Here is a 14,469-nt window from a genome sequence, read left to right as displayed (position 1 = left end):
GATTACGGTGGGCAGTTTTAATCTGATAAACTAGATGTCAATATGACATTTAATGCTTCTCCACAAAAGCTTCAGATTAAGCCAGCGTATTGTGTATAGTTGGGCCAATGTCAGAATCAGTGTAGGATTTACAGTAAACTAAAGGAGTCAGGTCTATGGAATTTTGCGTGGAACTTACTGAAAGCAGGACTGATCCAAATTGAAGACAGGAGGTTTACGGTTCCTAATTTTGGAAACCTAAAGTCACCTCATCTGAAGCCTTTGTCCATAATCAACTGCTCCTTAGAGATTATATTACCGAGTACTAAGGCAGTTATCTAGTACGGTAATATAGGCTAGCAAGACCAGCAGGCGGAGTCAGTAGGAAAGAATAGTTTTCTTCCATTCTGGAAGACAAGGCAAGATGTCAAAGGGTATGTCTACATGGCAAAAAGCCCTCAGCAGCAACTCTCAGAAGTGACTATGGAGCTAAAAACAAACAGTTCCCGAGCCCAGGCTCCAGCCCAAGCGGAGACCCTCCCCCTTTGCCAGGTTTCAGAGCCCAGGGTCCACCCTGAGCAGGAATGTCTACAAGGCTATTTTTAACCCCACAAGCCTGAGTCAGTTGCCTCAAGCTTTGAGGCTCTTATTTTTGCAGTGTAGACATACCCTAGGACAGCTGAGAGCCAAGCAGGGGATGATGGTGCATCTACAAAGGGGAGTTTGGGAGAAAGGAACGCATTTATGTGGAGCTGAAATGACCTGAGTGAGAGAACTCTAGAGTTAAGGCAAGAGCCGCTTTGACAGTGCCAGACTGACCAAAAAGAGGTGGAAATGACGTTCCCTGACTGCTTTATCTCAAGAGTAAATAGAAGGGAGGGAAAGGAAGAGTCACTGAAGGGGTTGGAATTGATGGTGCCATTAGAGTAATTCTAATCTGCTGGGCAAATACAGGTCATGGGGTGCATCCAAATAGGAAAACTGTAGACAGCAGACAGCGTGTACCAGAGCCAGCAACTGCTCTCTTGCGGTCAGCAGGGCCCAGCTCACAAATCCAGTTCCAGCAGCATACAGCCAAGTCTGTACTGTAAGAGATTTCTGCCAAAACGAGCACCAGAGTAAAGCTTTACTCCGTCGTCTCTCTTTGCAGCCGACCCCTTCTGCCTTTCAAAGGGGCAGGAACTAGCTAGTTGGCTGGTGCTGTTCAGCTTTTTTAAAAGTTGGACACTTTTGCTCTGACAGTTCAAGCAAACTCACTCCCCAAAACTCTTCAAACCCAAATGTAAAACCAAAGCACCCAAGACTACGCAACCGTTTCACCCACAGAAATAGGTACAGCCATTAAATAACCCCATAGAAAATGGGTTATCAATATGAGCCTGAGCAGAGTCCGCAAGTCAAACATCTTCACATTAACTCAGCTGAGTCAGGCCTTCCCGTGGAGTGCGTCTTAGCAGTTGCTGCAAGCGCTCGTAACTGGAATGATGTTTCCAAATCAATCCCCTCCTAACCCAGATAAAGAGACATGGAGTCAGCCACACGTTTGCACCAAGCAATCCAAATGATTCACGTGCTAAGAAAATAACTTGCGTTCCCATCTTCCGAAGTAAGAGGGGTAAGAGAGAGACCCATTTGACACAGCCTCTGTTTATCCCATGGGGCCCCTCAGACAGAGCTTCAGTAGTATCGGCAAGCAGGCAGCAAGAAGTCTTGGAATATGCTTGCTGCCTCGAAGCCTGCATTCTTCTCTTGGTTATATGAAAGGTAGGGACTGCCTCTTCTCCTGCGAGGACAGGAAAGCAAGAGCTACACTTTTTCAACAGTCACTGCCCCAGCAGAGTCATCAGACTTAACAGGTGTGTGTTTACCTAACATGGGACAAAAACATACTTTGTTCTTTAACTTTAAATAACTGGAGGCTGGTGATGACATTTTCCTGGCAATGCATACGAACACACCACTTATGGAGACAAACACAGTGGATCTCATACACAGACTGGAGGTGGATTTATTCCACCATCACAGATATTCCACCTAGACGGTCCATCTGCTGCAGGTTGGCCCAACCATATGCTAGATGATCACTCTAAAAAGACCAAATAAAAACCAGTCAATTGAGAGGTTTCTTTTCCCTTATGAAAGGGCAATGTCAGATGGCTTCCTTGTTTTGTTAAGGGAGGAGCATGACAATTGAGCTCATGTTAGCTAAAAAATTCCTCATTTGTACAGCATCACCAGTTGAGGACGCCAGGAACCGCACTGGGTCACTTGCTATGTGGCCAACAAGAAGGCCGTCTTAGTTAACTCTAGTATTTCAAATCCAAAGGGACATCCCTACCAGAGGCCACCCATTTGAGGTGGGTAGGGGGAACTCCGCATTAGATCTGACAGCATACCGCTTGAGCTGAATCTGGTTTCACTCCTGTTACTTAAAAACACTGACTCTATTTACGATTAAGCTGCCTGACTTACCCAGTTCTTTAGATCCTTGGCTTTCACTGGCCAACTCCCCCATTTTAACCAGAGCATCAAAATATCCTTTTGCAGCATACGTTACACCTGAAAAACAATCAGGAAATAGTTATTCATTAGCTTCAGGGCTTATAATAATTTCTACAATGCCTAACAGGGTGCTAGACACTGTACAGGACAAACAGACAAGGGCCCTGGCCCTCAGAGCTTGCAATTAAATTTGAGGTAGGAGACAATGAATGGGGGTAATAAATTCGCAAGGAGGGGATCAGGATGAGGCAGGGAAAGGGCGACAGCATTAAGTTTATGGGGTTATTCAGACAAAAAAAGAGCACTTAAGAACTGGATACCTTTTCATAAAAGCTCCAGCACGACTATCGTTACCTATAATAATCATTTTATTGTTCAGGAAAATCACTGCTAAACAACAGAACACAGACTTTCATTACAGTTCATTCTTGTGGCTAGTTTGTTGACATTGCAACTACACGCATCACTTTTAATCAGATAAGTGGGAAGGGGGTTCCTCTAATCACAAGAACATGGTCAACACTCTTAAATTATGTGCCAACATGTGTTACTGATCAAGATAATTTCTTTAGGTGCCCTTCACAAGGGCTACAATCAGAACTACAAAATAATAGAAAGGCAATTTAAAAAAAAAAGTTACAGGAAGCCTTGTGCTGTAATGTTTAGTCTGGATAGGGAAGGGAGGCTACAGTCAGGATCTCAAAGCAGGTTTTCCCCAGAGTGCTTTCAGAGATCAAGGGTAACATGTTGATTTTACTCTAGGCATAGGTTTAAACAAAACCACACCCAACAAATACACACTCAGATTAAGTTAGCAACATTTTAAATAAGAGGCTCCATTTCTTGTCCAGGTCATTCAGGGATGTATTATTAAATAAAATTACCTTTATTCTCAAATACAAACAGCTTTTTTGCCTGCAAGATTTTGTGCATTTCTTCCCCGGGAGGAATTTGATTTTTAAATGCAGCCCACACAGAAGGAGAGACTTAAAATGAAATTAATAAGAAAACACCCACCAAATTCCTGAACCACAATTTAGTTAAGGTTGTTTAACGGAGCTGGAAGTCACTGCTGCAAATAAGGCACCGTTAAGTACCAGTTCCCCAGGAGATTACCGCAAAAACAATTCTATTTTTCTTTAGTTTGTGGAGAGACTGCTAAGTGAGTCCTATTGGTTATCTACAGCCGGTGCATGCGTGGGGATTAGGGGTGGCTGTTCAAAGGAGTCGTCTCTGAAATCTCAGCCAAAGGATGTGATACTGCAGAAGTCTGAGTCACCAGATACAGGGGGCTTTTTGTTTTTTTTTTAATTAAAAGAAGGAGGGCTGTAACTGAATGCAGAACTTAAACAGGCAGGTAGAGATAGGAACTGAACTCTAAGGATCCCAGGGCCCTCTACAATAGAGGTTTTCAAACACTGATTCTTAGAACCTCAGCTGAATCCTTAGGGACTTTTCTCTGAAGGTAAGAAGCAATTAAATTCTATACACCAGCTCAGTTCTGAGAAGAAACCGCCAATAGGGCCCAGCTGGATTCAGATCAGAAAGCTTTATAAAATGAGCGCTACTGCGTATTTTCAAGGTTGGAGTCCATCCAGCTCAATCATCTGCACTTGCTAGGCTGCAGACCTCTAACCTGCTTAGACACCAATAGCAAGAACTAGCAAAAAGCAAACGGGGAGGTTAGGGAAGGGTTCAGACCCAAAGGGGACATGGGAAGGTGGTACTATATAGGAGTTGGTAGTTTCCATCCAAACATTATTTTGGGGAAAAAATCTCAAGACTAAAATCAAGGTGGAGCTCTGATTTCACATGATCACACTACAAATTAGATACATTATACTTTACTTTAAAGCTCAGACTTCACTTTGCTGTGTACCCCTTTCCATAAAAGGATGCCTCAGGACAGACTCACTTGAGAACTGGACTATAAGATGTTTTCATGGAGCTCCTTTAAAAGTATGAACTTGTTCTTTTAATTAAAAAAATATATATGCAACCACCTAATGAAATGTTTTTCCCATCAATCAAAAGACAGATGGGAAAGGTACATATGACAACAGGATCTTCACAAATGGAGAGAGGGTCCCTAAGGAAGGGAAAGTCTATCCCATTGCTCAATTTAAAAAAAAAAAAAAAAAAACAATCTGGGTAACAGAAAAGGAGTACTTGTGGCACCTTAGAGACTAACCAATTTATTTGAGCATGAGCTTTCGTGAGCTACAGCTCACTTCATCGGATGCATACCGTGGAAACTGCAGAAGATCTTTTATACACACAAAGCATAAAAAAAAAAAATGGGTGTTTACTACAATCTCTCCCCCCACCCCACTCTTCTGCTGGTAATAGCTTATCTAAAGTGATCACTCTCCTTACAATGTGTATGATGGAAATGGCCCACCTGATTATCATACACATTGAGTGGTCACTTTAGATAAGCTATTACCAGCAGGAGAGCGGGGTGGGAGGAGGTATTGTTTCATGGTCTGTGTGTATATAATGTCTTCTGCAGTTTCCACAGTATGCATCCGATGAAGTGAGCTGTAGCTCACGAAAGCTTATGCTCAAATAAATTGGTTAGTCTCTCGGGTGCCACAAGTCCTCCTTTTCTTTTAGTGTGGCCCATAGTCTGTGACACAGTCATATTGTCTCATCATGCAGAGGTGTAAGATGACAGCATCTGCCATGCAATGTTGTGAAATGGTTCAACATGGATCATTGTTTATGGGGTACATATTGAAGCCTGGAAGTTCTTTTGTGGGTCAGCAATCAGGTCTTTGGGACATGGAACATTATCCTAGAAGTCTTCCCAGTGCGCCTCAGGATGTAGTGAGGGCTCTTTAAAGAGCGTTAGCTCAATCCCAAAAAGGCTTATGAGATTTCAAGCTTCTCTGAAAGGTTCTGGAGGTCCTCGTGAATTGGTAAGTTCAGGTTGGCCATGGCTCGCTCGTACTCATGAGCTGTGTGGGAGTCTCTCCAGATCTTGAAGAAGGGTGTATATGCCACATTGGACAACCATTGAACAGGGTTGATTTTAATGACCCAGTTAGAATTCTCAGCGCAGCATTAAGCTGCGTGTCCAGAGATTTGGTATGCAAGCTCCCCATCTGGATTGGTGCACAATATTCAAGAACTGAGCATACCTGTGCCTGAGTGGCAGTTCAAAGTGTGCGAGCATCAGTGCCCTGTATCACGCACGCAACTTTTTGCACAAGGTTAGCCCTTGCTCTTAGTTTTTTACGCATCTTTTCCATGTGAACGTCAGAAGTCAAGCTTCTGTGCAAACTTATACCCAAGTACTTCAGAACGGTTAGAACAGCTGACTACAAAAAGGTGACATTAAGTTACTCCCTGGCTGCTTTGTTGTTGAGGTAAAAGGCTACCACCAAGCTTTTGGAGGCATTGGGCCGGGGCTTCCAGTTCTGGAAGTATTTTGCTATTTTCTTGAGCTTGGTGGAGACGCTGTCACTAATGGTGATGAGGTCTTTGCCTTCTGCCGCAAAAGAAATGTTAGCATAACAAAAGAAAAACCCTGTACAAAATTATGAGAGGTAAGTCACTAATATAAATGTTAATAGTGAAGAGACAAGCACAGATCTGTGAGGTAAACCCTCATCGAGGGTGTGTGCTTTGCTGATCTGCCCAGTCGAAAGGACACAGCATCTACTTGCTCAAGATTGTGGCCAGGAGTCATACAGTGCTACAGCATTTGATGACCCTTGATGCCTTGAGCCCAAATCTCCACATTGTGTCATAGGCGGTGGATAAACCTATCAGCGTTGTTCCAATTTCTAAAATTCGCTGGAAGTCAGCCTCTGGTCACAGCAGCTTCCTCCTGGTCTGAAACCAGCCTGCTCCTTTGGCAAGATAGCCTCAAAGACAGGGTGAGACACACCAGTAAAACCCCTCCCAGTAACTAGGGATCACTGATGGCATCATTGGATGGTTTTCCAGGTCTGAGGAGAGCAACGACTGTTGTCCTGCATCAGCTTTTTGGGATCTTCCCTGTCGAATGCACAGCATTTAACAGGTCTGCCAGCCATGCTTGTCCCTTTGGCCCCTGAGTCTTAAGGAATCTGGGATAAATATCGTCCTCCCCAGCAGCCCTTCCCCTTTTATTTCTTGTTCATTTCTTCTGCAGTATGTGGCAATGGCGGCAGTGAAGTGGAAGGACTTTGGACATTTAGAAAAAGCACTTTCTGAACAGTCTGTCTATCCAGCTCATCTGTCTGGGTCCTCGGATTACAGGGGAGGTGCAAGGCGACACCATTGGCCATCACTTTCGGTTGCTAGCATTTTACCAAGTCAGCTGCTCCAACCTTAAAAAGGAGCCTTCAGGCTGTGAGACTTGAATGACCCTCTATTGTCTCATTCCCTCCCTTCAAGCGTGCAGAGTTCAATGGCTTTATCAGTGCTTCTGCAGTGTCTGGCTCACCATTCCTCCCTATTCCTTGAGGGGTACTTCTGTCTCCAGGGGCCAGCCAGGAATACAGACCTTGCGATAGCCATGAGAAAGGGGTTTTGCAGAAGCTTTAATAAGAAGGTGAACAAAGCACTCAGTCACCTACTGAAATTAATAGGCAACAAAAGGAAGTATTTTTTTTTAAACACAACGCACAGTCAACCTACGGAACTCTTCGCTGATGTTGTGAAGGCCAAGACCATAACAGGGTACAAAAAAACTAAAATTCATGGAGGATAGGTCCACCTATGGCTATTAGCCAGGATAGGCAAGGATGGAGTCCCTAGCCTCTGTTTGCCAGAAGCAGGGAATGGGCAACAGGGGATGGATCACTTGATGATTACCTGTTCTGTTCATTCCTTCTGGGGCACTTCGCATTGGCCACTGTAGGAAGACAGGATACTGGGCTAGATGGACCTTTGGTCTGACCCAGTATGGCCGTTCTTATGTTCAGTTTTCTCAGATCAGCTGGACACGATGCAGCCTTTCAACTTCTGCAGCATATGCAACCCAGTTCAGTTTGCAGAAGTTTCGGCATGGTTTCAGCATTGATTCAAGCAACAGACCTTCAAAGCCGCCATGCACAATAACAGGCTGTGTTGGTTGCCAGGAAAGTTTCCCAGCACCAGTTGTGAAGCTTGCAGAGGAACATTTACTGTCTTTCCTCAGACAACAGAGGTCCAGATTGTGTTCAGTATTTCCTCTGAGCACGCAAAGATCCCTTCATTGTTTGGGGTCTAAAAGAAGGTGTATGGTTATGAACCAAGCCCAACCTGTAAGCTGCTCACCAGCTGCATCATTTCTGCTATAGCCCCATCGCGAGTGGTGACTATCGAAATCACACCAAGGTACAAAGCTGGGTGGGAACAAGGAGGCAATACAGGCTTCAAGACTTGGAGGTTTATAGATGTTCACAGATGTTCATTGTGGTCAGATGTCCAATTCTTTTCACGGTAATAGAGATGCCCATGATCTTGGATTCCTCCAGGGCTGAGATATCTTTAAGACTATGCCTGATGTACACAGCAAGGCCAAATTTGGTCATTCATGGTGGTCATGAGTTGGCAGCCATGAATTCTACATCTTACAGCTCGCTCACAGTCTGCAGCACGAGCTTCTTGTAGCATAACCACGTCAATGTCACCCTCCTTAGGCACTCCAGAAAGATTGTCAGACTTAGCATATGACAGACCTTCCACATCAAGTTGGTGCACACCGCGGCTGTCCTATGGGTCTCCTGTGCTGTGCTAGACAAGGACTCTTAAATTTCGCATTGCTAATCCTATCAGGAGATGGATATCCGGTGGCTTTCAGGAGCAAGATGACAACCGTCAAGTGACGCTTCTTTTACGGGTTATTAACTCAACGCACATTGTCAAAAAGCTACCAGACACCGATGTGTCAATCTCCTGTAGGATCAGCAATGTGAAATCTATAGCCAGACAACCTGCCACAAAAGGGATGACACAGGAAGCATTGCGTGAAGTTCACTGCTATCCAGGAAATCAGACTAAGTGATCATAGTGGCCCCTTCTGGCCTTAAAAATCTGCGAATCTATGAAAGCCAACAGGTCATTTAAATTTGTGTTTCTTTAACTACCTTCAAAAAGGACCGGATATTCCAAGTGAGTGACTTCACATCTGAGGAAACTGGGATTATTTAGTCTGTGGAAGAGAAGAGTGAGGGAAGATTTGGTAGCCTTCAGCTACCTGAAAGGAGGAAGGAGGGGTCCAAAGAGGATGGAGCTAGGCTGTTCTCAGTGGTGGCAGATGACAGAACAAGGAGCAATGATCTCAAGTTGCAGTGGGGAAGGTCTCGGTTGGATATTAGGAAACACTATTTCACTAGGAGGGTGGTGAAGCACTGGAATGCGTTACCTGGAGAGGTGGTGGGATTTCCATCCTTAGAGGTTTTTAAGCTTGACAAAGCCCTGGTTGGGATGATTTAGTTGGGGTTGGTCCTGCCACGAGCAGGGGGTTGAACTAGATGACCTCCTGAGGTCTCTTCCAACCCTAATCTTCTAGGATTCTATTTTAAGAAGTGGTTAGCTATACTACCTAGCTCTGGGCACTCCCAGCCATGAAATGGCAGCCTTTAAAAATCAGAGAAAAAAAATTAAAATCTCCATTTTAAATAAGGATTTTTAAAACAATATTTTATTCATATTTAAAATGGCAAGATGGTCTTTAAAAAAAAAGAAGAATGCAAATATATGGTTCTCACCCCCTACTAACAGCCAAATCTTTACTGCTCAAGCCCTTTCCAAGTTCATCATTCTTAAGGTGCTTCGGGGACCAGGCTTCTTCAGGCACCGAGTGCCTGGGACAGGCTTTGTGCCTCTTTGTCGTATCAGGACTTGTTTTTAAATATGAAAAACCACTCTGCAATTTCCCCCCGCCCCAGGGGGAAAAAGGCATCCAGTAACATTTCAAAATTCCAGAACGCTGCCCAGCTGCACCCAGTATGTCAGTATGCCTCTGCCCAGAACCCTCCCCCCTACTACCACGGGGGTTTCAGCACTGAATGCATTTGCAGTGCAACTTCACTTACTTGCCAAGGCTTTTTCATAGTTCTTGCCCATGGAAATGAAGTTCCTGAGGCTGGGATTGTACTGTTCCATGATCGTCTGAAGGAGAGAGCACAAGAAGCGGGAAATGTTAGCAAAGCTGGTTGGGCGAGGGACAAGCAAGAACCAGAAGGGCTCCCTGCAGCAAGACTGAGCATCTCCAGGTCTGTTTTGTGTACGCACACAGAGTGGCTGATTCACCACATAGCTGTGCATGGCAGCATGTGTGTAAGTCCCAGAAGCAGCGAATCCTCCCACACAGCCCTCTATAGACAAACACAATCCAAACTTACTGACGTTTTACAGGAGGATGTTGGCTGCACATACACAGCCCGGTTTTAAGTACGGCAGTGTTTTATGAATAATTCCAGACATCATGAGGATTTTCTTTTCCTAGAAGGATATTTATTTTTTCCAGCACTGGCAATATGAAGCCCAAAGAGTAATAGGATCATAGGATGATATATGATCACAGCAGCTGGGGATAAACTAAACTAGAATCATTCCTAAATCAAATGGATAACACAGCAGAGTTGACAGAAAGAGAGCTGTTTGGCTAAATAGAAGTACTGTTCATATTATCTATTTTGTATTTATAACCCATGTATTGTCTTGCCCTTTCTTGAAAGGACACATAGGTGGCATTATCAATGTAGAAATATATTTATGGAGTACCAAGAATGCTTTTGTACCTGGATGTAACACCACGTGGTAGGTATGCCAAATTGCATTTTGTGACACTGTAGAGAGAAAGGTGTATAAAGGACCAAAGCACCCATTCATGCATCTTCCTTTGACAGTATCTGCAAAAACCTTCTAAAAAAACAAAACAAACGGACTGCTTTCCCCCCTAATTTCTCAGTTTAGTTATAATATTTCAGACCATATGTTTGCTTCAGCTCTCAGTATATTATAATATGGTAAAATGTGTGGAGTAGAATTTTTAAATATTTCTACTCCTAAATGCAAGCTAAAGAGAACATACATATTCGCTTCTTGCATAGGATAAACACACCCTCCCTTTTGGAAGAATGAATGGGTAGCAACCACAGCAATACCAGCGAGGGGGTGATATTCAGAAAAAGGCAGGCTTCTCTTCACTTACACTGCATTGGTCATTACTCAGCAACTGTTGAATCAGCTCAATGGATTAAGAAAGAGGATGGAAGGAACCCTCATTTTCTTTTATCATCAAGGGCAACTCCTCCACAGAGCTACTCCTCAGCATGTGCGCCAGCAGCCTGCCATTTGGCACAGCACGGATACCTAGCATGAGACTGAGAACCCAGAGATAACAGCAGCCCTCAGGAACATCCTAGGAACTTCTCCTTCAGCCCCTCTGGCTGGCATGAGCCAGAGCAGAGTCTCGTAAAGGGTTAGGGTTGGACCTATAGATTCCTGGTTTTGATACAGTCACTGCCCATTGATAGTGAATTGTTGGACAATGGAGCTAATTAGGTGGCACTCTCAGGCATTTCCTAACAGAACATATGTACCACAGCTGATCCCAAAACCCCCTCACCACTTGCCTGGAATTTGCCTTTAGTAATTTAAAGAACACGGAACCACAAAACACTCAGCCTGAGCTTTCTCCTGCACTTCTGTGCTCTTAAAACTTCACACCCCCCCCAGTACCTCTCAGTCTTAGCCCCACCCCCAGAAAGAGGCTTAAACCCCCTTATGCTACTGCATGGGCACCAGGAGGACTCAGTTGATCAGAAACAGTGAGTCAGCAGAAATAACTTTATAACCATGCAATAATCTAGCATCTGGGGGAGTCTGTAAAAGAGCTCTGTCCTAGACCTTGCTACCTTGTCACAGGAACTTTTAAACAAGTGACAATTAAGAGATAATTTAATGCACTGAAGAAGATTTAAACTAACAAAACAAGTTAAAGGTGGATTACTCAGTCTGGCTAGTCCAGAATTATCTAGTTCTGCACCAGCCTTTCCCTTCAAGAGCCACCATAAGTCAGACCAACTGCAGAGCGGACAATGCATGGCAAGAGGGAATGCATCATTCAAGGATTGCCCTGGGTATCACCGTAGGCCAACATCAGTCAGATCACTCACACTTGACAGAAGAGGATTTGGAGTAAGGTATTAAAAAAAAGTTATTTAAGAGCCAATGACAGAATAAAATGGCAATCACACAGTGAATGCATCCTTCAGGCAGGGTTCACTCCAGCCTGGGATCAGGCCGTGTGCAACACGGCAGAACCTGTGTTCAGAATGGCTGGTATTGCGGCTTCTTGTAAGGTCTGTTGTAGTTGGAAGGGAGGGGACAGGAAATGCCAATACACCAGAGACACTTTCTGGATAGGGAGGGTATTTTCACTTCAGTGGGAAAGTGTTGACTTTTTTCCTAGCACTACATACAGTGATCAGATCTCTACCAAAGAATGGATCTTTGTAAGTTTGTAGCAGGCTATGAATGGCTTGTCCTACCCTGCTCTGCTCCAATAAGTCATTCGATCTCCTTGTAACTATTGCATCTTAAAAACTAGACCCCAGTTCTCCAGCTGAGCTCTGTGGGAAGGAGATAACCAAGTCTCCTTCTTCTCACGGACCCTTGAACTTAACTCTGGCTGTATAGGGCGAGCAACCTGGCAGCTAACACAAGCCAGGGGTAGCTACTGGATATTTCAGAGTAGCAGCCGTGTTAGTCTGTATTCTCAAAAAGAAAAGGAGGACTCGTGGCACCTTAGAGACTCAAATACTCCTTTTCTTACTAGATATTTGCCTCTCTGTCTTTGGAGAGAGTCCCCCACCCACCTTCAGTGACAAGCACTCTGGGATAAGCAAGGGCCAGTCGACAAGGACAGGGATATGAAATTCAGTTTAATACCTAAATATCTTTGTGCCCTTAAAGCGTGAATGAGCATTCCCATGGGGAAGGAGGGGGTGGCCAGGCTCTCACCCTCACACCACAGACTGTTACACATTTCTGGAAGGGGAGGGGAGGGGACAGACAGACCCTTATGTTGAATAAGCTGATTAAACATCTGTCACCTCATTTGAAGCTGACCAAACACCATAAAGCTCATTTTCCGCCTGAAGCATTTTTATTCTTAGTTCCTGGTGCCTGTTCTTTTGAGGCTGAGAGACTGTTTACAGTAATTTGCTTCTGCAAATACATTCACAGCCACTGATGTTGATCAGCATTGCTAGGTCTTTGCCATCTCACAAGTTTAGAACAGCAGGTTATTAATTTCAGTAAGCTGCCATCTCACCATGGGATACATCTGAGCACAGAGGCTGCAGTTTAATACACTATTTAGTGGTAATACTTTAGATTTCAGTGTTTGTTAGCCCAGGAATGTGTTTTAATCCTCAGCAATGGCTTTTCTCCAGCACTTTTCCTAGCAGGCCAGCAAGAGTGAGAAGTGAGCACTGAAGCCTGTCAGCTGACCCAGGGAGAGGACCACCTCTGTCCTAGCTAGAAACTCACTGCGCTCTGGGAAACTTTCCAGAGAGACCAAAAGAGCAAATATCTAAGACAACATTCATCTAAACTAGATCCAGCTGCAAAGCCTCAGCGTGAACTCCCCCTGCCACCACCCTGGCTTTGAAGGCAGTTGAGCAAAAGGTAGAGAGGTAGGGTTAGATTTGCATTGCATAGTTCGCACACAGTACTCCTCCAAGGGAGGAGATATACCCAGGGAGTCTAGAGTGTGAATGTTAAATGTTAGTATGTAGGGCTCAGTAGGAATTTTACTGCTAATTGAACACTGTTGGTCACCCTTTGTCGTTTGGTTCAAAATATTTCAGACAAACGCTTCTACAGCTTTTAGTGAACATTCTGATTGTTAGAACAAAATGACCCTGTAGCAACAAGCTGTTTCATGGATTATCTTCCATAATTATAGGAGGCAATTACCTATGAGAAGTTAGCCACCACTAAGGGACAGAGAATTCACATATCATTCCTTAGGTCACATTTAATGCGTGTGACATTTGGTAAAGAATTATGCCCGCAAGTTACTACTAGTTCCTGCATGTTCCTTCCACCGACCAACCTATGGTCTCTCCACCACCATTTACAGCAAGCTGGACAACTCTACCGCATACATCAGTTAGAAATGAGACCAGTCCCCTTTCTCCACCCTTCAAAACACATGGCAACCACCATCATCTCCGGCAGAGCTGTTTCAACCATAAGCTTTTCTCCATTCAATGCTCAGCCCCAGCAATCCCAGGCTGGGCAATGTTTACACAGAAGACATATTGGCAGGATTTCTGTGAAGAAGGATTTTGAATGTTTGTTTGGTTAACGGCAGTAAAAAAAAAACAAAAACAATATAAAAAAATCACTTTTGCAGCAGTGTCTGAGGGGACATATATCTTATCCAAGGAAAAGACTTAGATACATAAAATAATTTAATGGAATCCACAGGCTGAAGATAGCATTATCCCTAATCAGAACACACACAGAGCTCTTATTGCTACTGCAAGAATTTTAACAGTTTCCCATGAGTCATTGCAAGGCTGGTCGCAGTGGGCTGCCTTGCACAATGCATCTTTGGGACCTGCAAGTCAAACCTACTTTATTTTCTTGGGTGTAAACTCCATGCCCCCTGTCTGAAACAACCCTGGACCTGGTTGTAAGCCCTGTATGGGGATTAACCTGCTGCACAGGTACAAGCAACAGAGGTAAATACTCTTTGTAAACACAGGTTTCCGAGTGGCAGCCGTGTTCGTCTGTATCAGCAAAACCGAGGAGTACTTGACACCTTAGAGACTCGCTATGGTGCCACAAGTCCTCCTTGTTTTTGTAAACACAGTGCATCTTGCGGATAAGAAGGGAATCGAACACAGGGCTCATCCCTAGATGTAAAAAGAACAGGAGGACTTGTGGCACCTCAGAGACTAACCAATTTATTTGAGCATGAGCTTTCGTGGGCCACAGCTCACTTCATCGGATGCATACTGGGGAAAGTACAGAAGACGTTTTTATACA

At 44.2% G+C, this 14,469-nt stretch overlaps 1 protein-coding gene across 10 annotated transcripts in view; it reads right to left on the bottom strand.

The window, feature by feature from the left end:
- BAIAP2 (BAR/IMD domain containing adaptor protein 2) overlaps nucleotides 1-14,469 on the bottom strand; it is an 89,847-nt gene that overhangs the window by 65,184 nt on the left and 10,194 nt on the right. For all 10 annotated transcript variants that reach the window (XR_012664823.1, XR_012664824.1, XM_048818876.2 and 7 more), the window contains exons 2-3: nucleotides 9,495-9,570; nucleotides 2,452-2,538 (exon numbers count right to left, since the gene is read on the bottom strand). Coding sequence is in view for 8 of the 10 variants with exons in the window: in XM_048818876.2 (XP_048674833.2) it covers nucleotides 2,452-2,538; nucleotides 9,495-9,570 (163 nt within the window). In the remaining 2 variants the exon portion in view is untranslated. The remainder of the gene's footprint in view (nucleotides 1-2,451; nucleotides 2,539-9,494; nucleotides 9,571-14,469) is intronic.

The sequence above is a fragment of the Caretta caretta genome, chromosome 14 (assembly GCF_965140235.1).
Source record: "Caretta caretta isolate rCarCar2 chromosome 14, rCarCar1.hap1, whole genome shotgun sequence".
NCBI classification, from domain to species: Eukaryota; Metazoa; Chordata; order Testudines; family Cheloniidae; genus Caretta; species Caretta caretta.
The sequence above is the reverse complement of the archived record's forward strand: the minus strand, read 5'-3'. Positions and strand labels throughout refer to the sequence as shown.